Source organism: Palaemon carinicauda, chromosome 16, assembly GCF_036898095.1.
Source record: "Palaemon carinicauda isolate YSFRI2023 chromosome 16, ASM3689809v2, whole genome shotgun sequence".
Lineage (NCBI taxonomy): Eukaryota > Metazoa > Arthropoda > Malacostraca > Decapoda > Palaemonidae > Palaemon > Palaemon carinicauda.
In genome coordinates, this window is record NC_090740.1 from 62,196,842 (window position 1) to 62,219,826 (window position 22,985).

Sequence of the window (22,985 nt, forward strand, 5' to 3'; positions counted from 1 at the left end):
TTAGGGTACTGTAGTACAAGCATTAAGTGTTCTATACATTAAAGGGTAGTTTGTTAACAGTACTACGTACAAGGGAAGGTTTTAAAAGTCTGAATATACATGTTGAATAAATAGGTAAATATGGTGTCACTACTTCGCGGATTTTCACCTATCGCGGCCGCGACTGGAACCTATCTACCGCGATAAACGAGGGTTCACTGTACCTCATGCCTCGGCGATTTGCATCTGTCTCCTTGACCCTTTGACTCTCCAGCCTTAGACAGGCTATGTATTGACAGTCTGGGGTTCGAGTCCCGCCCAGACTCGTTAGAGCCTTCAGTGCCTACAACCTTACCATCCTTGTAAGCTAAGGTTGGGGGGAGCCTGTAGATCTATCTGCTGAGTCTTCAGCAGCCTCTGCCTGGCCTTCCCTGGTCCTAGCTGGGATGGAGAGGAGGCTTGATCGTTGACCATATATGGTCAGTCTCTAGGACATTGTCCTAACAGCTAGTGCAATGTCACTGTCCCTCGCCTCTGCCTTTCTTGAGCGACCTTTAAACCTGGTCTGTTCTCCAAGCTCAGAGACGTCAACCTTCTCCTCTGATCTTAGATCCCCTCACGGCGAGGCTCACACCAGACTAATCCTCGAAGAGACACTCAACTCTTCCAGGCTCTTCTCAGTCACAGAAGCCTCGGCAAGGGAAGCGATTTCAATGTCCCTTCTGGCTTGACAGTGGTCTGATACAGTCGGCTGCCTTGCGAGCCACGAGGACTTGTCAAACCAAAACTCTAGGCAGACCCTACAAGAAGTCCTAACTGCTAGGACTAAGACAATGGACTTCTTAACCGCTACAACAGCGACAATGTGAAGCAATTGGATCCTCAAAAGGAAGGATCAGTAGTTCCCAGACTTCCTTTTGTACCTCAGTGAGGAAAGCTTCTCTCAGTCTCGGGGATTTAGGGCTGTCGCGCAGCCTTGAGCCTCATCTGTAGACGGAGAAGGGGTTGACCTCTCCGCCTCAGTAGACATCACCTTGGTTGTTTCGATGTTGGAGTGATCTTGCCTCCCACTTGAGATTAGACCATCTCCTTAAGACGTGTCTAATGTTCGCCGAAGAGTCTGGCCTATATGCCCTTAAGGGCCTCAGACTACTGTACTCTCTGAACCTTAAGACCGTCTTCCTCATACCTCTGGCCTCCGCTAAAAGGGTCAGTTAGCTACATGGTCTGTCTTACGTCACCCATTCTAAGAGATGGGGGGGGGGAGGGGGCAAGTGTCTCGCAACTTTTTACCGGGCTTGGTGGCTAGACTCATAATCCTTCATCTACCAATGGGAGATTTCGAGAATTTCCACTCTCAATAGGTAACACAGGATGCAATCCAGTCGTTACTATCTGAGGCGCACCAGACTTTTCAGACAACATCTCCGTCATTTCTTCCTTGTACCAACAGGGTAAAGAAGAGGATCTCTCGCAACCCCATCTCTTTCAAGAAAGTTATTGCGAGGTCTTTTCTTGGAGACCCAGAGCCCATCAAGTTAGAGGAGTGGCTGCCTCTCTTTCTCAGTCTCCCAAGTCTTAAGTGTTGGGGTCTGGAAACGCCAATCTACATTCACTGCTCACTATTTGAGCGACGTGACACATAGGTCTCTAGACATCCTGTTTATAGAGCCTATTGTGACAGGTCAACAGATGCTGTTACTACCTTATGCCGTTTCAGGGGACAGTAACCATTGGTTGAGGATTCTGGGTTACACTAGGTTTTTAGGAGGACATCCATCGATCTTCTTCGTCTCCTCCCCCACACGAGGTTTCCCCTTGGCAAGGTCGGGGGAATCCCAAGTCTGAAGGGGTCCGAGTCAAATGTTCCTGACCCACTTCATCCTGAAGCATTTGTTTCCATGAAGTTGCAAACCTACAGTCGTACTGAGATTCTGGGGATCTACAAAGAAAGAAGATAACGGAAGATTGTTGCTTCAAAAGAGTCTAATCTGAGGACTATCTTCCCTAAAGATAGGGAACTCCTTGGCCACTCTGGCCTCAAGACTAAGTCTCCTATAGTAAAGAATGAGGGTTTGAATTTTGTGTAGGAACAAATGACAACCTTATAACAGAGTTTGTATTTTTCCTAACATACAAACCCGAATTTTTTACACAAATCTTCCCTCCATCACCGCCCCCCTATGATAGTCCTAACTAGAATCCGATTGAAGGTAAACAGCACCTACCGACCGGCGGTCCCCCACCACTGTCAGGTGGGTAATTACCTGTCCAGTTGTTAACGACCTTGTTAAAGTTTTTCTGCCGTATTTTCCAGCTCGCGCTAGAATATCTCCTATAGTAAAGAATTCGGGTTTGTATGTTAGGAAAAATACAAACTCTGTTATAAGTTTGTCATTTTTCTAGTATATGTTTGTGAAGTTGACTTTTGCTACCATGCGCACCTGCCCTGGACTCACCGGCCGGCCTTGTGGAACATTTATGTCGGCAGTGGAGACAGATCCTCACACCCTTTATCCTATCTACAGAGGTCAACGGTGTAATCGTGATAATAAGTGTAATGAGTGTAGGGAGTGGTCTTCCACCCAGTGGGAAAGGTTTGTGCGATGGGGGAAGAAAAGTGGAATATTTCTCCTTCGAAGGGAGGAAAACCCAAGGCCTCCTCTTCCGTCTCCCGACCCTCCTCCGAAGCTCTGACTCGTTTGGCCTCTTACGAGAGACCGTCGAGTAGTTGCGTAGACCAAGTTAATGTCGGCCAACCCCAGTCCTCGAGAGATGGTGTTGCTTCCCCTAGCGAAGTGGCCTCACCTCTCCCCCTGGGTGAGGCCTTGTTACTAACCCCTTTGTTATAGGTTTGGTCGTCCTTGGGGATCTCAGGTCCGCCCTCCAAGTTCGCATTGCTGCAGATCATCCACAAGGGTGCTACTGTTCAGAAGTCATCGTCGCCGTCATCTGGCCCTTGTCGACGTTATGGTGTCAGAGGTGTAACCCTTGATCTCATACGACTCCTCTGCCCCTCTAGACTCTCCAGCGGTTGCTGCCGACTTAGTTTCCCCCGTTCCTGAACATTCTTCGAGGGGGAAACTAAGTCCGTCTGTTTCTCCTGCAAGTGTTTCTTCCCCTTGGGGGAGTTCACTCATAGAGACTCCTCTTCGGAGAACTGCGGTGTACGGTCAGCTTGCTTATCCAACGTCCCCTAGAGGGCACCTTCGTCGGAAGGCTCGCCCTCCACTTCGCTGTAGAGGTCTCCCTTTACCATCAGTGAAGAGACGCCTCTTCGACTCTTCTGCTACGTCGTCACAGCCTTCACCTGCTCACCCTCATAGACGGCAGCTACAACATATGCCAGCGCTCTCCCGCGCGCCCACGGTCTCTATGCGCCAGCGCTTTCCTGTGCCTACGTGCCCATGGTCTCCTGCGCCTACGCGTCCACAATCTCCTATGCGCCAGCGCTCTCGTGCGCACCAACACTCACCTGCACGCCGGCGCTCTCCTGCTCATCAAATCGCTCCTGCGTGCACGCACGTAATCCAGCGCTATCTTAAGCACCAGCACTCTCCTGTGTGCCAGGTCTTTCCCGCGCGCACGCACCAGGACATGCGCATCCGGCAATCGCCTGTACGCGTGTGCCACCACTCATTCTCGTGCGCAAGCCTGTGCTCGCCCATTCGCCAGCTATCACCTGCGCGCCAACAGGCACATACACAGGAATTACATCCGGCCACGACACCATCGCCTCATTCCCCTCCCCGCAAACGTATTTTGGCGCACCCTTCGGGAAAAGAGAAACAGGCACCAGCAGAGGGGTTCAGGATCCCGAAATTGCCTTCTTCTAAGGCGGACCCGCCTATTACGGTAACTCCTCGTAGGGAACCTTCGGTCCCTTTCCCTTCAGGGGATCTGTCTGACAGTGCTTCGGTCAGTCAGCAGCCTTGGTTCAGTGTCCTAGTCAGAGCCGTAACACATTCATTCAATCCTGCCCTGTCTGGCCGCTCGTCAGAGCAGTCTATTGCTCTAGACTCACGACACGGAACCATGGCTTCCTCTACCCCATTGAAGAGGAAAAGAGGAGTTTCCGACGTGGTCACTTCCTCAAGGGTGAAACTGACTCCTATCAGGCCATCAAGGCTAGTCCCTCTGGTATTTTCCCAGGGATACTCTCCCACCTCCCCTTTACCAAGGGAGTCGCGTGAGGAAAGGCCCTCCTCCATTCCACCATCGAGGAAACTTCCCTTCACGTTGAGAGTTCCCCACAGTCAGAGATCAGGAGGGACACACCATCCAGGCCTTCGATGTTGGAGTTCAAAGACTCCAAAACCATGCCAAAGTCCTCTGCCAGGACTACAAAGACAGAGACAGCCAGCCTCTCGAGGGATGTCCGCGACCCACCCCGAGAAGAGCTCTTGGGGTTGGAAAATGGCGACTTCGCTGCAAGTCCTATATCAGAAGGAGAGCAACAAGAGTCAGAACATGCATTCTGGTAGGTCCTGACTCTTAGGGTTCTCGACGGGTTTTCCGACTCGGAGATATCCCTCGGGAGGGCAAGGACACGGTCTTGGACCGTGTCTTCAGCACCCAGAAACCTTCAAAGACCAGTGCAGCCCTGCCCTGGTCTCAGGGGTTGAAGAGTGTCGGGGCTAAGATCGCCCAACAGCTCTCCGAGTTTCCCTCCTCCAACCGTTCCGGCTCTATTAACAAGCTCCTCCCACCTCCTTGTGTATAACAGAGGAAGTACTTTGAGATTCTGGAGCCTTCCTCTTCACCACTCTCTGGAAGAGCTAACCAAGGGGATCTCTCTTGAGCGACTCTCCAGGCGGCAGGTTTCTTTCTTGACGGCCGAAGTCCTTAACCAGGAAAAGGCCACAAAGTATGCGATGCAGGGAATCCTGGTACGAACCGAGGATTTCTCCAAGGAGCGTACCAGGAAGGCAATGGAGACCTCCTTTCTCTCAGACACTCGCACGATCAAGTTTCTTACCCACCAAGTTTCGAACTTGTGGGCAAACACCATCTTGAAACGTCGAGATAATTAGGCTCAGACATTCCTCTCTAGAGGGAGCCCATCTGTTTGAGCCTAAGGACGTGTTACTTGCTGCTGAGAGGTGGAGGAAGTCTCATTAGGACTCCCTCCTCCATAGGGCTTTAACATCCAAGCCCTATAAACCTCCAGCACCTCAGCAGTCCCGTCCAACCAAGACCATAACGACGAAAACAGCAACGAAGACAGTGGTGTCTAATAAGCCCTTTGCTGTCAAGGACAAGAAAGGCAAAAAGTCCTCCAGGGGGCGGAAAATCCTAGAGGGAGCAGCCGAGGCTGCAAACGCTAGGATAGGCACTCCCCATGCGTCTCCACCAGTGGGGGTGATGCCTACAAAGTTGCTCAGACAGGTGGAAGACCTTTTCTCAGAGAAGAACTTCCAGCCCAAATGTGGTTACGTCTTCTCGGTCACCTTTCATCACTGGCCTGTCTAGTTCCTAATAGTTGCCTCAGGATGAGATCCCTCCAGTGGCGACTCAAGTCCCGTTGGAATCAGACTCGCGATCACCCGGATATCCGAATCCCCATGGGATCAGCGGAACTGACGGACCTCGAGTGGTGGGTGGCAGACGAGAATGTATGAAAGGGAGTGGATCTTCTCGTCCTCCCCCCGGATTTGATGCTGTTCTCAGACGCTTCAAAGAAAGGGTGGGGGCCCACGTGCTGCTCTGACTCTGGTCAGGAGAGTACTTCCACATAAATCTCCTAGAGATGAAGGCCGTCTTTCTGGCCCTTCAACAGTTCCAACAATTCCTGACGGGCCACTCTGTGGTGGTGATGAGCGACACCACCACAGTAGTGGCTTACATCAACAAGCAAGGAGGTACTTTTTCGCAGCACCTATCCCATGTAGCAGTAGAGGTACTGAGATGGGCCGAGATCCACTCCATACAACTATCGGCACGCTTCATTCCTGGCAAAAGGAATGTGCTCGCCGACAACCTGAGCAGAGCATCTCAAATAGTGATTACTGAGTGGTCTTTGGATCATCTAGTAGCCAACAAAGTCCTAACTTTGTGGGGTTCTCCGACAGTGGACCTCTTCGCAACGGCCCTGAACTTCAGGCTCCCGTTGTATTGTTCCCCAGTCCCAGACCCCAAGGCTCTCTGACAAGATCATTCCAACAACGGTGGGACAACATTGACGTTTACGCCTTTTCCCTGTTCTGTGTGATGAGGAGGGTACTCAACAAGGCCTAAACATCAGTCAATCTTTCAATGACCCTCAAAGCTCCGCTATGGCATCACGCAGAATGGTTTCCGGACCTTTTGCAACTCCTAACGGAGGCCCCAAGAGAACTCCCTCCATGACACAATCTACTCAAACAACCACATGCCAACATTTTCCACAAAGCTGTAGCTTTGCTACAACTTCACGTCTGGAGACTATCCAGCATCTCCTCTCTCAGAGAGGATTTTTGCAACAAGTTGCAATTAGGATGTCTGGACACCTGCGAAAGTCATCGGCAGCAGTCTACTAGGCAAAGTGGAAAGTCTTCTGTGGTTGGTGTCGTGGAAGGGGTATCTCTCCTCGATGCCACTATTCCAGCAATAGCGAAGTTTCTCGTGTATTTGCGTGAAGAAATCCGCCTGTCAGTCTCGGCAGTAAAAGGCTATCGCTCAGCCTTAAGCCTCGCCTTTAGACTGAAAGGAATGGACATTTCTTCATCACTAGAACTTTCCTTACTCATACGGAGTTATGAACTTACTGTCCTCAGTCTCAAGTGAGACCTACCCCATGGAATGTGGTTCGAATTCTTGGGTCTCTTAAGAGACCTCCCAATGAACCATTACGCCAGGCAACAGATCACCACCTGACTTGGAAGATGGTGTTCCTGCTAGCTTAGGCTTCGGCTAAACGAGTCGGTGAACTTCGTGGTTTCTCATACTACGTCGCCCATTCAAGGGGATGGGCAGAGGTAACGTTCAGCTTTGTCCCTGAGCTTATTGCTAAGACTCAAAACCCGGGAGTAGTGGATCCACGATTTGACTTCTTCCATATTTCCAGTCTTCGTTCTGTAACAGATGACCCAGACCATCTCTTACTCTGCCCAGTGAGGAGTTTGAGGCTGTGCCTTAAAAGAACAGCCGCAGCCCGTCCTCGGGTGCCTGCATTATTTGTCAGCACAGGAAGGACCAAGAGGAGGGTCACCAAGAATGCCATCTTAGCATGGATTTGCAAGGTCATAGACCATGCATTGAATCCAGACCCTCCTATATCACATCACCCCAGAGCTCAAGAGAAAGTTCTCAGTGACGCAGGTTCTTCAAGCTGGGGTTTGGAATCGTCAGACCACATTCACATCCCACTACCTGCAAGATGTGACCCACAGGAGACTTTATACGTTCTCTATCGGTCTTGGGGTGGCTGCACAACAGCTGGTTTAAGACCTCAAGCTCCTTATTGGACAAGTAGCAGAAGGTTGTGGGCATTGTTACCTGGTTTTAGTCTGTGTGAATAAAAAGGTTTGACTGGCTCTTATTCTTTTCTTCATCCTCCCCTCTCTTGGGGAACGCAGCATCCTGGGTTCTCTGCACAGCTGACCTCAAACCACTGCAGGTAAACCATGCTCCTTTGTGTACCTAGTATTAAGGCTAATGCTGTTGCGTCCCCTATACCCTGGCGAGATGGTATTGGGAAAGTCTTGGTTACACAGTTTTTCCTTGTAAAGACTCTGAATAACTTTACCTGGACGGTCACACTTCTATATACCTCAACACACAGCTTGCGTAGGCCGCGGACTTTGCGTAGCAAGGTTTTACCGAGGTACAGGGACTCCTTATTTTTGAGTACTGACACACTCGGATAAGGAGGCCCCGGGTAAAGCCAAAAGCTAGATTGACAAGGAGATCCACCCTTTCTAATTGGCAAGTCACCCCTAATAAATAGCGTGGTTTGTATTCCAGTTACGGAACAAATGACAAATTCGTAGTTAATTTGTATTTTTCCCAACAATACAAACGAGCTATTTATACAAACTTGCCTGCCAGCCCTATCCCCATGAAGTCCTACCTCCAAGCAAAGTGAGCTCAATCACAGGTGTGTGAGGGCGGGCCGGTAGCAAGCTACCCTCCCCTACTAACTAGCGGTGTGGGTAGTTAACCCTTGCTAAACTTTAACGGCTCGTCATTGCAGCTACGCCGAAAGTAATACCCGTAAAAAAATAGCTAAAGCTTGTATAGTTAGGAAAAATACAAATTATCTACGAATTTGTCATTTTTCCTAATGATACAAACCTCTAGCTATTTATACAAATTTACTCGCCAGCCCTATTCCCCTTGAAGTTCTACCTCCAATCAAAGTGAGCTAAATCACAGGTGTGTGAGTGGGAGTGGTAGCAAGCTACCTCTCTACTCCCGCTAACTAGCAGAATGGGTAGTTAACCCTCACTAAATTATAATGGCTCGTCCCTTCAGCTTCGCCGTAAGTATTACCCCTGATAAATAACTTGAGGTTTTTATCGTTAGGAAAAATACAAATTATATACAAATTTGTCATATTTGTGTTACAAATTTGTCATATTTGTGATTGCAAATCTTGCACACTTCTCAGCAACACAGAATCATCTGATTGATCAAAATATACCAGGTACCTACTATCAACCCATTGAATGTAATCTTTTCCCACTGCCTTGTTCATCACAAAATTTAGGCAATATTCGACCTTCAATTTTTTCAAAATACATTTTAATCTTCATTATTAGTATAATTACATCTTTTGACATCTTTGGAATCTCAAGGGTCAATTTAATGCTAGTTTGATAGTTATTCATATGTAATTTTTTTAAGTACTTAAGGAAAAGATTGAGGTGAAATTCTGATTTGATGTAATGGTACATTACAGTATCCAGGAATCTCAAGATACCATATACAGTAACTGACTAACTTCTCAGCCAATTAATGTTTGTAAATTTTTCTTTTTAATAAGATTACTTCACGATGGGTGATGACAACAAGGATGAAGAGCGTGTGTATGGCGGTTGTGAAGGTCCAGATGCAATGTATGTTAAACTTATTTCATCAGATGGACATGAATTCATAGTCAAGAGAGATCATGCCTTAACCTCAGGAACTATCAAGGCCATGTTGTCTGGTCCAGGGCAGTTTTCAGAAAATGAAACTAATGAAGTAAACTTTAGAGAAATTCCGTAAGTGATGTACTTTTATTTTGTTGTAAAACATGAACTAATGTAGCTCTTTACTTATAGTGCATGTCATTTGTGAAATTATTACGTTTGTGCATGTCATTAGTGAAATTTGAACAGTACATGTTTGTTCCTACAAGACTACAAACTCTCATTGAGTATGCTTTCACCTTGACAAAACTTCAGCTGTTGAGATTCATGACGGGTTGTCAGTATTTGGTGGTATGGAAACCCCGTCTACAGCCAGTAAACTGAGTAGTCAGGTTTTCAGCTGCTGGAGAATAAGAATTACTCCTGGCACCATTAACTGGCTGTTTTTAAACATGTAACTTCCCTGGTAGTTATATATATATAGCTTAATCCCGCCTATTCGTCGCGCGCACTGCAGAAATTCAAAATTCGCGGCAATCGCCGACAGGTGGCCAGGTGATCATACCTGTGCTCCCTCTATCCAGGTACCTGGAGCCATTCCCATTTGTCCTCAGAAATTCCCTGTCGTCGTTCCAGCAACACGTCGGAAATTCGCTTTACGTTGTGGGTTTGCTTTGTCTGCAAATTGGTGAAGTACCCATTGTTTAGTTTTTTGTTGATGGCTTTCGCTGATTTTGGATTTTCCCTATTTACTTTTCGCTCGGACAAGAAGGATTTTGTTGGTTTCTTCGATTTTGGACAGTTAGTTTTAACTGCTTTTCTAGTTTTCAAAATGGCTGGCTGTTAGTAGAAGGTGTGTTAAGGGGTGCAAGACTCGGCTTCCAAAGGCTGCTCTTGATCCCCAGTCAATATGTAAGAGTTGCAGAGGGCATGAGTGTTCATTTAATGACAGATGTAATGAATGTGAAAGTTTATCTGAGAGAGAGTGGAGAGAGTATGATCGCTATGTTAGGCGATTGGAAAAGGACAGACATAGGAGAGCTAGATCGTCAAGTGTTCTGTCTAATAGGTCTTCGGATAGTCAAGTCCTTTCTAACTTGCATAATACAATACTAATATTCCTGATCCTAATCCTAAGGTTGTAGTACCAGACCCACCTATGGAGTCCGAGGTAAGTGAGCCTCCTTTGAAGGATATTATGGCTGCTATATCTGCCTTGGGAGTGAAAGTGCAATCCCTTACTTCGGATAAGGAAGTGATGTGGGGGGCAGTGCGTGGTTTGCAACGCAAGTTCGGGGATAGTGATAGTGCAGTGGAGGGTGCGTCCGTTCGTGTCTGTCATGCTCCTAGCCTTGGACCTCTTCCCTGCTCCCCAACCCCTGGAAGAAGGAAAGTCGACAGGCTAAAGGAGGTGAGAGACGAACAGCGAACGGACGTCCCCTCGAGCGATCCTGTTGACGCATCCCAGGACGCTCCCCCTCGCCGCAGGAAAGGCGAGATGAGGAAGTGTTCGTCTTTGTCGGAAGACGCAAGACCTAGATGCGGTTGGCGACAACCTCTTCAATCGAGACCTCTCAAGAGACATAGGTCCCGCGTTAAGTTCCAGCCACCCTCTCCGGAAATCTTCCTGTCGGAAGACGACGACGTGTCCGCGCCTAAACAGAGGTGTAGGACGCAGAGTTTGTCAGAGGAAGAAGACGTGCACTTTACATCGGTTCACGCTTCTCCCCCACCCCCGGATTGGGAGATGTCGTTAAGGACTTCACCTCTTCTTCGCCAGAAGACCCCAGCTAGGGTTTCCGAAAGTGTGGACGCTCCCTTGCAGCGACCTGGACGCATTACAGGAAGCGACAAGGATCGTGACGCTCCCTCGCAGCAGGCTGGACGCATGCAGGACGCACCGCAAGCAGCATGCCTGTCAGAGCTTCAACATTCCATTACGTCCCTGTTTGACGTTTACAAGTCGCAAACAGAGGAAGCTCGCAAGAAGGAACCTAAGGACGTCAACAGTCCTAGGAAAAGAATAAGATTGGAGCGAGACGCGAACAGCCAGCAAGATGCGGACTCGCGGCAAGCTGCAGCGCTCATGGACGCTCCCTCGCAGCGATCTGGACGCGTTACGGGAGGCGACAAGGAGCGTGACGCCCCCTCGCGGCATGTGGGACGCATGCGGAACGCAAGCAAGCAAGACGAGGCGTGTGATTCTCCCACTCGTTCTACATCGGAGATCGCTAACCCTTTAGAGGAGATCTCAGAGGAGGAAACGCAAGAAACTCTTCATGCGGCTGATCTTTAAAGATTACTTGCAGTTTTGGCGGACTTATATCCCGATGATTTTCAGCAGTCTGTACCTCGGAGCCTGCCCTTATAGTTTTTGAAGGGTAGACCCCAGAAACCTTCCTCCTTCAAGAAGTCAGTGTTAGCCAGATCGGTCAAGAGGGCTTTTTCTACTCTGAACGATTGGATTCTCAAGAAAAAGGAACAAGGAAGGACAACCTTTTCCTTCCCCCCTACCAGATTGGCATCTAGATCCAGTGTGGTACAAGACTGGGGAGTTCCTGCCTCCTCCCAGGGGGACTTTTCCAGACTCGTTGACGCCTCGCGTAGATCAGCCATGACTAAGGCTAAGGTTATGTGGTCCACGTCGGAGATGGATCACTTGCTGAAGGGTATCCTCAGAACAATCGAGGTCTTCAGCTTGATGGACTGGACTCTTGGAGCCCTCGCAGATGTCACAGACGAAAAGAACGAGACGCAGATGCACCTTATTTCCTGTCTCGATAAAGCCGTGAGGGACGGGACGGTCGAACTCACAGCCCTTTTCACGGCAGGGGTTATTAAGAAGAGATCCATGCTGTGTTCTTTCCTGTCGTCAGGATTGACTCGCTCAAAGAGCAGAGCTCTTGTATGCTCCTTTAAATAATCACCTCTTCCCTTCAGATGTAGTGAAGGACTTGTTGGCAGCTCTTGCGCAACAAGCGACGCAAGATCTTATTTCCAGGACTGCGAAGAAAGTTCTTCCGGCAAACTTTTTAGCCAGGAAGGAGAAGGAAGCACCTCCCATGCGCCAGCCCTTTCGAGAGGAAGTCAGAGAATGGCTGCTGGAGGACAACCTCGTAATTACACAAAGCAGCAACCAAAAACCAGAAAGTGAGCTCTACAACCTCCAGACAGAAGTGGGAGCCAGGTTATCCCACTACTGGCAAGAGTGGAGCCAAAGGGGAGCGGACGACTGGACAGTCGATGTCTTGAAGGAGGGTTACAAAATCCCCTGCCTAAGAAGGCCTCCTCTTTCGCCAGAGCTGTTAGAGTTGACAGCTACAAACTTGGGGAGCAAGGCAGCAGCTCTTCAAGAGCAGGTCAACCAGATGCTGTCAAAAGCAGCGATAGAAGCTGTAGAGGACCGCTCGTCAGAGGGATTTTACAACAGACTTTATCTGGTTCCCAAGAACTCGGGGGGGTTGGAGACCCGTTCTGGTCGTAAGTCCACTAAACAAGTATGTAAGCAAAGTCAAGTTTGCTATGGGGACATCTGCGTCAGTCCTAGCAGGCACCAGACAAGGAGACTGGATGGTGTCAATAGATCTGCAGGACGCGTACTTTCACTTCCCAATTCACCCAAACTACAGAAAATTTCTGAGATTCGTACACCACGCAACTACTTATCAGTTCAAAGCACTTTGTTTTGGACTAAGCACGGCTCCTTACGTTTTCACTCAAGTGGTGTCGAACGTGGCTCACTGGTTACATCTGAAAGGGGTACGGATATCAATGTACCTGGACGACTGGCTAATCAGAGCCAGGTCGCAAGAAAAGTGTCTGGAGGATCTACGAGTAACAATGTCCATGACGCAACAGCTAGGTCTGGTTGTAAATCTGGCCAAATCACAACTGACGCCTTCACAAGACATCATCTACCTGGGGATGAGGATTCAGTCAGTGGTTTTTCTGGCTTTTCCAGCCCCGAAACATTCTGGAATGCTTAAGAAAGGTGAAGCACTTCATAGGCAGAAGGACCTGCTCGGTGAGGGAATGGATCCGATCCCTCTGGGAATCAGGAATCAGCTGGGTTTGTGGGACGACCCCAACAAACTCCTAGAAGGCCTCGAACTTCAACAGAAGAACCCTGACCTAGTGTTGTATTCAGACGCATCGGACATGGGGTGTAGTGCAACACTGGGGAGGGGCGAGATCTCGGGTCTGTGGGAAGATTATCAGAAGGAAGGGCATATAAACGTCAAGGAACTAGTGGCCATTCATCTAGCACTAATGCACTTCCAGGAGGAAGTCCAGAACAAGTTAGTTCAGGTCAACGCAGACAACACCATAGCGTTGGCCTACATCAGAAATAGGGAGGCACTCGTTCGGATTCCCTTCATGAGGCAGCAAAAGATCTCCTACTGTGGGCAAATGCGAGAAATATAACTCTGATAACCCGCTTCATAGAAGGGGAGAAGAATGTCAGAGCAGATCTTCTCAGCAGGGGAAGACAGGTTCTCACGACAGAGTGGCCCTTACATCACGAGGTGTGCAGCAGGCTTTGGAATCTGTGGGGAGAACCATCAATAGACCTCTTTGCGACGCAGAGAACAAAGAGGTTACCAGTTTGTTGCTCTCCAGTCCCAGACCATGAAGCAGTGGCAGTGGATGCCTTCCTCATGGGAAGGACTAGACATGTACGCCTTCCCCCCATTCAAGATCCTAGACAGAGTCTTGAAGAAGTTCAGAGAGTCGAACAACGCCCGCATGACCCTGATAGCTCCGTTTTGGCCCATGAGACCTTGGATCACAGAAGTGATGGAGTGGCTAGTAGACACCCCCAGAGCGTTACCTTGTCGGAACGATCTATCCAGACAGCCACACATAGAGAGATACCATCAAAATCTCCTCGCTCTCAATCTAACTGCCTTTCGACTATTGAAAAACTGGCAAGAGCTAAGGGCTTTTTGAGGGAAGCTGCGAGAGCAATCGCGAGAGCGAGGAGGACGTCCACAATCAAGGTGTACCAATCTAAGTGGGACGTGTTTAGAGAATGGTGCACGATTACATTTCCTCTTCCAGTACTGTACCTCTCTAACTCTACTGGCAGATTTTCTGTTGCCTTTAAGAATTAAGAGAAGCTAGCAGTATCTACCATCAAGGGATACCGCAGCATGCTAGCCTCCGTCTTCCGTCACAGACATGTTGACGTGTCAGGAGACTAGGATCTCTCGTACCTCATAAGATCCTTTGAGACCGTTAAGAGGAAGGACAGCCCAACATCCTCTTGGAATTTGGATGTAGTCCTGATGTTTTTAATCTCGATCAGGTTTGAACCTCTCGACAAGGCTTCATGGAAGGATCTTACTAAGGAGACCCCATTCCTGGTTGCGTTGGCTACAGCCAAGAGAATAGGAGAATTGCAAGCCATTAGCAAAAAGGTGGGCTTCAATGGAGAAAATGCAGTCTGCTCTCTACAACTAGGTTTTCTCGCCAAGAACGAGAATCCTTCGCAACCATGGCCCAGATCCTTTACCATTTCAGGGTTATCTCATTTAGTAGGACGGGAAAAGGAGAGAGGCCTTTGTCCAGTGAGAGCCCTAAAATTTTATCTGCAGAGGACCAAAAACCTGAGAGGACAGGCAGATGACCTCTGGTGCTCGGTAAAGAACCCTTCGTTACCCTTGTCAAAGAATGCACTGGCGTTCTTTATAAAGGATTTAATAAGGGAAGCTCACCAGAACTGTGACGAGAAAAGCTTTCCAATCCTCAAAGTCAAACCACATGAAGTTAGAGCTGTGGCGACTTCGATGGCTTATAGACACAGCAAGTCTATGAAATAAATTTTGGAGGTGACATTCTGGCGAAGCAAGTCAATCTTTGCAGATTGTTACCTTAAATAGGTACAGACCCGATATGAGGATTGTTGTTACCTGGGTCTGTATGTTGCCTCCGGCGTCGTAGTTGGAGAAGGTACTACTGCCTCTAACCTATAACTTTTTTTTATTATAAACCCTTGCTTTTTTCTTGAACGTGATATCACAGGTTGTCTGTGAAGGTTGTTGCAACCTTCCACAGTCTGGGATGTAAGTCTAAGTTAGTTTTTATGGAGTGTGTTTTTGGGTCAGGTGGTCAGATCATTGTCCATGGCTATGCCAGGATAGCAAGGGTGGTGGTCTAGTCATGTTAAGGTCAAGGACCGTGTGGCAGCCCCACAGAGACTTTTACAGCCCCCTGGGTGGATCGCTGGGTCTCAAGGAATGCAAGCAAATGAGGCATGATAACTATGAAGCCAGCTTCCTTATCAGGTAGGAACCAGATTATTGGTACAGATAATTTGTAGCGATTAATAATTATACGAATTCCCGACGGGGTTGCGGTTTTCTAACCCACCACCAATGGTGTCAATCAGCTATATATATGTAACTACCAGGGAAGTTACATGTTTAAAAATGGTATTTTCATTTTAAAATAAATTTTTAAATATACTTACCTGGTAGTTACATATATAAAAGGTCCCTCCCTCCTCCCCTCGGAAAACAGGGGCATGGAATTTCTGAGGACAAATGGGAATGGTTCCAGGTACCTGGATAGAGGGAGCACAGGTATGATCACCTGGCCACCTGTCGACGATTGCCGCGAATTTTGAAATTCTGCCGTGCGCGCGACGAAACGGCGGGATTAAGCTATATATATGTAACTACCAGGTAAGTATATTTAAAAATTTATTTCAAAATGAAAATACTATTTTGATTTTTTATCCTTGTTTATTGTGTGATTAGCATTTTGTTGTATTAAAGGGAATCTAGGGAAGACAAAAGGTTTTGCAGTGTTATTGATAACTAGCTGACTGACAGGTTAGGATTGTGGTGGAAATTTCCCAGCCTAACAATCTGCTGGGCTGGGGTTCGAGTCCCACTCAAGCTTGACAGTTTCTTGTAATGTGTGCAACTTCACCATCCTTGTAAGTAGAGGATAGGGGCTTTAGGGGAGCCTATAGTTCTACCTGCTGAGTCATCAGTAGCCATTGCCTGGTCCTCCCTGGTCGTAGCTTGGATTGGGATGGTCTTGGGTTCTGATCATATGTATATATGGTCAGTATGTAGGGCACTGTCACTGTTCCTTGCCTCTGCCATTCATAAACTGCCGACATACAGTTTTTGTTCCTGTAAGCATCATACTTATGGCTGTTTATTCCCTAGCTGGTGTATAGGAGTGATGACGATGGCATCATAATTAAGGAATGAAACATTGTTGCACATCTCTGTCGCACCTTCATTTCTTAGTGCTAAGAGTGGATCCCCACATTTGTCCAACTTAAAGCACGCGGCTGGTCAGAAGGAAATGGGGTCTACGCCCTTCTTTATCCCCTTCTTGGACAGTTAGTCCTGTAAGACTGCTCAGTAAGAGTTACATTTGACAACAGTGCTACCTTTGCTGTTTCTCTCTCTTAAGGGGAAGAGATTGTTGCCCAATCCTCCACCAATGACAAAAAAAGAGATTGGAGATAGCCTGCTACTTTGTGCGCAACTATACAGTACCATCCTACTACAGTATGTGCTCGCTACTATGCATTAGCATGCTGCTATGTGTTCGTGCTCTTCTAAGGGAGCGCTACTTCTATTTGCGATCTTATACTCCTATAAGAGAGCCATCTCACTTGTTCATGTGCCCATTAGAGCTTTATGTGTGTGCTCACTCCTAAGAGAGCTAATTGTCTGACAATCTTAGAGTATGTGAGGCTTGTAAATACTGAGATCATACAGACCACTTTGGTTCATATCTAGACCATTGCCATGGCAGAACAGTTTTGGATACGTGCTTACATGGCTGTTGCTAGCACTCTGCACTGTATGAGATTGCTTTTATAATTTTTCGGTCTGGCTTCTGCAATGGGCAGGACTGCTTACAGGCTTCCCTCTATTCCTAGCGTAGGAAGTGGCCTCCTGTGCAGTGTTCTGAATTCTCAAAGAATTTTAAGAGATTCATCAGCATTGAACTTAGTCTTGCCCAAACTGATGCCGAAGTAATACTCGAGGAACTTCATCCTCACGTCAAGCGCGCAGCCCAGCTGTTTTCTCTTCCTCTTCTCCCTGCCCAGGGAGTTTCTTGAGTGATATGGAATTTCCCTTCCTGTAGCAAATATAATACACCCTGCATTTCTATCAAGTTTTTCCTACTGTTGTGACTTTTGACGGTTCCGGCAACTGAAGCTTGTTATTGATGGGGCCCCTTTAGTACCTACTAGATCTCGGAATTCTCCTCTTCCTACTGCCACTGTTCCACCTGTAGAGGAGAGCTGAGCATGTGAATGTTTAGCTGATATCAGATCATCAGGCTTATGATTACCTTCACGCACCAAGACGCAATGCTCCCGAACCCCTTATGATATGGTACGAAGTAATCATTCACAAGAAACGGCGTTAAATCACCTGCTTGAAATCTTCATATTGGGAGATCAAAGAGTCGTGTTCATATTTGTAAATATTTTTATATTTTCGACAAACGTCACCTATGAGGCTCAGATGTTGTAGATCTTAGGAGATTTACAAGTAGTGAAACATAACATTATTTCCAAATAAACAAAGCTCAAATAAATACTGTACTGTAAATGTTTTCGGACTCTCGGCGTGCCGAATGTTCTCGTGCGACCATCGTCATCAAGAGTTTTACTCTTATGACAGACAGTCTTCGGACTCTCGGTGCACGAAGTATTCGCGAGCGTGACCATTGTCATCAAGAGTTTTACTCTTGTGACAAACAGTCTTTGAACTTTCGTCGTGTGGAGTGTTCGTGTACGCGTGCGCGACCATTGTCATCAAGAGTTTTACACTCACGACAGAGTGTCTTAGGACTCTCGTCGCGCGGAGAGTTCACGTGCGAGCGATCAGCGCTATGTTGAACTCAGGCTCGCGCAGCCCACTTCCTGTTTTCTATCTAACAGGAGTTAGCGACGAGGTTCCTCGCTGAGCGAGTTCTGACAGAGCTCACGATCATGGTTCACAACCCTCTGTTGCTCCCCCATCTGGCTTTCATCTCTGGGCCCAGCTCTTTCTTGCGCTGCGCTACGCGACAGAACAGCTCCGCGCAACGCTTTCCAAGCACCAGCACTAGACGTTTCCATGTCTCAGTTGAGAGAGGGTTCTCGCAGTTTGCCATCCTCGCAGAACCAAACTCGCCTTGCTTTGGTGGTTACCTCGTCTTCGGACGAAGTACCATCTCCTTTTTTGGCTGCAGAGGGTAACTCTCCTGTAAGGAGACACACCCATCAGTCTCTCCAGTCTCATAGGCCTCCATCGCCTCAGAGACAGCAAAACGACCAGACCCTATCCCTAAGGGTAGGGGTGTGCCGCTCGAGCCTGCCGGGAAGCCTCCCACTGGCAAGAATGTTCAGAAACCAGCCGAGGCTCCTAAACCCTCAGGCATGCCTACTGCCCAGGGATTTCCGTCTCCCTACAGGTAACTATGACTTAGTTCCTTTGGGTTCTGATCATGTTTTTGGTCGCATGAACCCTGGTGGGTTCACACGATACGATTCCTGAAGATTCCTGTGGGTTCTCGTCACGATTTCTTAGTCGTGCGTAATAGATTCACGATCCCTTAGTGTCGTGAGAAAGGAATTCATGAAATAGATTCAGAACCCCCAGGTTCTCATCGCTCTGAATATCTCGGTTCTTGCGATCCAGAGTTTTGCTGAAAAAACTATGGTCGACCTCCCCCCCTACGGGAAGGGGTCTTCCAGCGTAGTATGACATTACGTCATTCTACACTTCCAGCTTACTACTATGTCAGCTAGGTTGGTCTCTCCAGCATCGATCCTTTTGTTTTCGAACGAACAGCCTTCATCTTCCCTCCACCCTCCCACTTGAAGTGGTTGGGTTAGCAGGTGGCTTGTGATCCTTTCTCATCATCGAGAAATCCTCAACTGCCGGGACGGAAACTAGCGGGGAATGAAAATTTGTTTACATTCCCATTTATTTCCCCTGGCAGTCCTTGCCTGAATTAGATGGTAGTTTTCTCGATAGCGAGAAAGCGTTTGATGGCAACTCCTTCGGGTAAGCGGTCGATGGCAATCTAATGTGTGGTCTTGTTGAAGCAAACCCCCACATACGAAACTTCACCCTTTCCAGGAGAGACTCGTTCTTGAAAAGTTTTACGTAACTTCAACTGGTGTTGTTAGAAATTCATAAAGGCCGTAAGCCTTCCCAGAGCATGCGCTCGATCCAAGACAAAACCGTGAGGTTATTGTCATAAACTCAGGTTCTATAGTTTGATTGAGTCAGCCGCATCCCGTCATTGTACCTCGGGTACAACGACTTATCGTTTTACACAATAGGCATCTGAAACTTTTTATTCTACCCTTACAGGGTTATTGTGTCAAGCAATTAGTCCTTAAGGAGCAGTGTTAGCTTACGTTTTAGAACGATAGCAACAGCATGGGCAGCTTTTCATTACATTTACGAACGTTTCAAACCTCGCCCAAAAGGAACTACTGTAGACATCCTTGTCCGTGTATGAATGTTGGCTAGCCCCTCCCGTAAAGAGGAGGGGCAAACCAAAGGAGAAATGATCGCTTCTATAACTGTATATTTTTTTTTTGAGAACATATGTGCTCTCATTCAAAAAATTATTACAGCTAGTCAACTATAAAAAATTCCTTGGCTAATAATGTTGCGATTCTTCGCACATACATTATTCCCGCAACCGGATTCGTTTCCTGGAGACAGAGATTACGCATGTGCTTGCGCAGATTGGCATACATATGTGTGTAAGCAATCTTTCTGCCAATAAGGGCTACACACATACATCTTGCAATTATATAGCTATATCCCTTACTGAAACCCGGTTATTCAGTACGTTACTTGGCTACTTTCCTGTAACCAGACATACGGTATTTACGTTCTGCCTTCTTATAGGCACTTCTTCGTTTCAACCGATTGGAAGTCTTGTCTCCTACAACGTCTTTGACCGGAAAATTCTCATAAGCATATCTGTTCCCTAGTAGGGAACTTTCAATACTTATGCTAGTTTACCGATCAGAGACGGAGAAGTACGAACGTTTTCGTCCTAAGAATGAGGAATCTCCGTTACAAACTTTTTCAACATTTTCCAACTGAGTTCCGGACACGACTTCGTCTGGCTACGCCCGTATGCTTATCATGCTCACAGATCGGTGTCACTACTCTGTAGTAGACTTATGCTTATTACCCATCCAACAATAGATTGAAGATACTTTTAATCTCTTCTTTGGGTGGGTTGGATGCGTTCGGTAATTACCGACTGGTCTCCTGTCCGAAAGGTTTTCTCTATGGAGATTTGCTCTTATAACATAAGTTGTACTGACTAACTGGTTTACCATTTGGTATCAGTCTTATTCGGCCAACCCCCACTAGATTGGTGGAAGTTGGAGGGAGGAGAAGGCTCCTCCCTTTCATTGCAAGAACGTGCAAGTAGTTGCACATCGAGATGTGTTTATTGCTAGGCAATAACCCCCCCCACCCCCGTCCCCCCTCGCTGGACCAATTGTGGATGGTGGGAGGGAGACGAGAGCTTCTGCAAAGAGGTCAATTTTCTTGTCTTCCCTCTCGATCTGATGCTCTTTTCGGATGCATCAAAATGGGGGGGGGGGGGCATATGCCGCTCTATTCGATCTTCGTCCCTTGGTCCGATTCATAAATGTACCAGCATTTATCTCTTAAAGAACATCTAGCCTCAGATGGACATAGGACAGCTTGGTGGCCCCATCCGCTCGCGTCATTCCTGGTACAGGAATGTGCTTGCAGATAATCTGAACAGGACCACTCAGGCACTGAGCTCCTAGTGTCTTTGAATCATCTTGTAGCCAACAAAGTCTTAACTTTGTAGGGTCCCCCGACTGTGGTCATGCTCGCAATGGCCCTGAACAGGCTCCCGCTCAACCGTTCCCCCAGTCCCGGACACTAGGCCCTCGAACAAGATGTATTTCAAGATCTGTGGGGCAGCTTAGAAGTGTACACTTTTTCCCCCATTCGGTCTGGTGAGAAAGTCCTCAGACAAGTCAAGATAAACAAGATCTTATCAATGACTCCAATAGCTTTGCTCTGGCATCACGCAGAATGGTTCCCGGACCTTCTGCAGTCCCCGACGGAGTTCCGAGGTATTTTCCTCCACGACACGATCTTCCAAGCAGCCACATGCCAACACTTTCCAAAGCCGTAGCTTGCTTCCCGGACCTTCTGCAGCTCCTGACGGAGTTCCAAGGTATCTTCCTCCACGACACGATTTTCCAAGCAGCCACATGCCAACACTTTCCGAAGCCGTAGCCTTGCTTCGACTTCACGCCTGGAAACGGTTCTACGCTTCCTCTCGCAGAGAGGTCTTTCGCAACGAGTTAAGGAAAAGATGTTAAGGCACCTCAGACACTTTCAGCGTCGGTCTTCCAGGCGTAGTGTTCGGTCCTTTGTGACTGATGTCGTGGAAAGGGATTCTCTCCCCTCGATGCCTTTACTCATACAAAGTTTGAGATAACTTGTCCCCCGTCGGATCTCAACCTCCTCTTGGGAACGCGGTTCGGGTCCTTTAGTCCCTGAAGGCCCCTCTCTACGAACCTTTATGCCAGGCAGCAGATTGCTTCCTTTCATGGAAGACGGCCCTTTCTCCTCACTTAGTTGGACTTTGACTAAGAGAGTTAGTACGTTGCATGATCCATCTTCTGATGTCTCCTACTCTAGGAGAAGGGGAGAAGTAATCCTCAGCGGCGTCCTCGAGTTAATTGCCAAGACTCAAAATCCGAGTGTGCTGTACTGTAGGTGCAGTCCATTCCGGATAGAGAATCTTCGTTCGGTAACCGAAGACCCTTTCAACTGAGGTTTTACCCAGTGAGGAGTCTGTGGTGTTACCTTAAAAGAACGACACCAGCTCGCCCCCCTGCGTGTCAGTAGAGTTGACCAGCATGGGGAAGGTCAAGAGGAGGATCTCAAGGATTTCTTTCCCCTCGGGGATCGAAAGGCTATTGAGTTTGCTCTCAATCTAGACCCTCCTCCATCCTAGGACCCAGAGCTTGTAACGTCAGTGGCGTTGCTACGTCCCTGTCGTAAAAAAAAACTACGCTGTGGCGCAGATACTGTAAGCGCGCATGTGGAAGTGTCAATCGACCTTCATGACCCACTACCTGCAAAGACGTAACCCACAGGAACATGGAGACCTTTTCCATTGGTCCTGTGGTGGTCACACAACAAATGGTCTAAAGACCTCAGGCTCCTTGATGGACAAGTAGCAGAGGGTTGGGGGCTTAGGTTACCCGGGTTAGTTCTTCCTTTCACCTTCTCCCCTCTGGGGAAAACAGCTCCGCAAGCCTCAGCATAGAGTACCTCACCTCACTGCAGGTAAGACTCATTTCCCTTGTGCCTCCTAAGTATAGAATACTACTTTGTTACGTCCCCAGTACCTTGTTGAGGGAGGGTATTGGGCAAGTCTTAAGAACAATAGGTTTTGTACTCTTGAGTTCTATGTTAATGACAAGCTACACTGTTAGTTCCACTCACTCTAAAGCTCCTGCAGGCCGCTATCAATGCATTACCTATCGGCACTTGATTTTAGCGAGGGTAGGGTTCCTTCTACTATTGATCTCAGTTCGAAATGAGAGGACCCCGGGTCATGACCAAGGCCAGTTGGTGAGGACTTCCTCCCTCCCAGGAGTAAGTCACCCCTATAAATAGCGGAGGGTTTGTATTTATGCCGAATCAAAATTTACAAATTTGGAAGTAATTTGTATTTTTCCTAGTATACAAACCTGGAGCTATTTATACAAATTGGCCTGCCACCCTGTCCCCTGAGAAGTCTTGCCATAAAACAAAGTGGTTACTCGACCGAGGTGTGAGTGAGCTGGATAGCCAGTCTACCCCACCCCCCACCCTATAACTAGCAGATGGGGTAGTTATCCCTCGCTAAAATTATCACGGCTCGTCTTAGAGCTATGCCGAAAGTATACTCCTA

At 47.8% G+C, this 22,985-nt stretch overlaps 1 protein-coding gene across 1 annotated transcript in view; it reads left to right on the forward strand.

Annotated features, from left to right (window-relative positions):
• The window catches only part of LOC137655744 (elongin-C), a 50,963-nt gene that overhangs the window by 22,252 nt on the left and 5,726 nt on the right, over nt 1–22,985 (forward strand). Inside the window, exon 2 of the mRNA XM_068389807.1 lies at nt 8,945–9,164. Coding sequence (XP_068245908.1) covers nt 8,956–9,164 — 209 coding nt within the window. The 5' untranslated portion in view covers nt 8,945–8,955. The remainder of the gene's footprint in view (nt 1–8,944; nt 9,165–22,985) is intronic.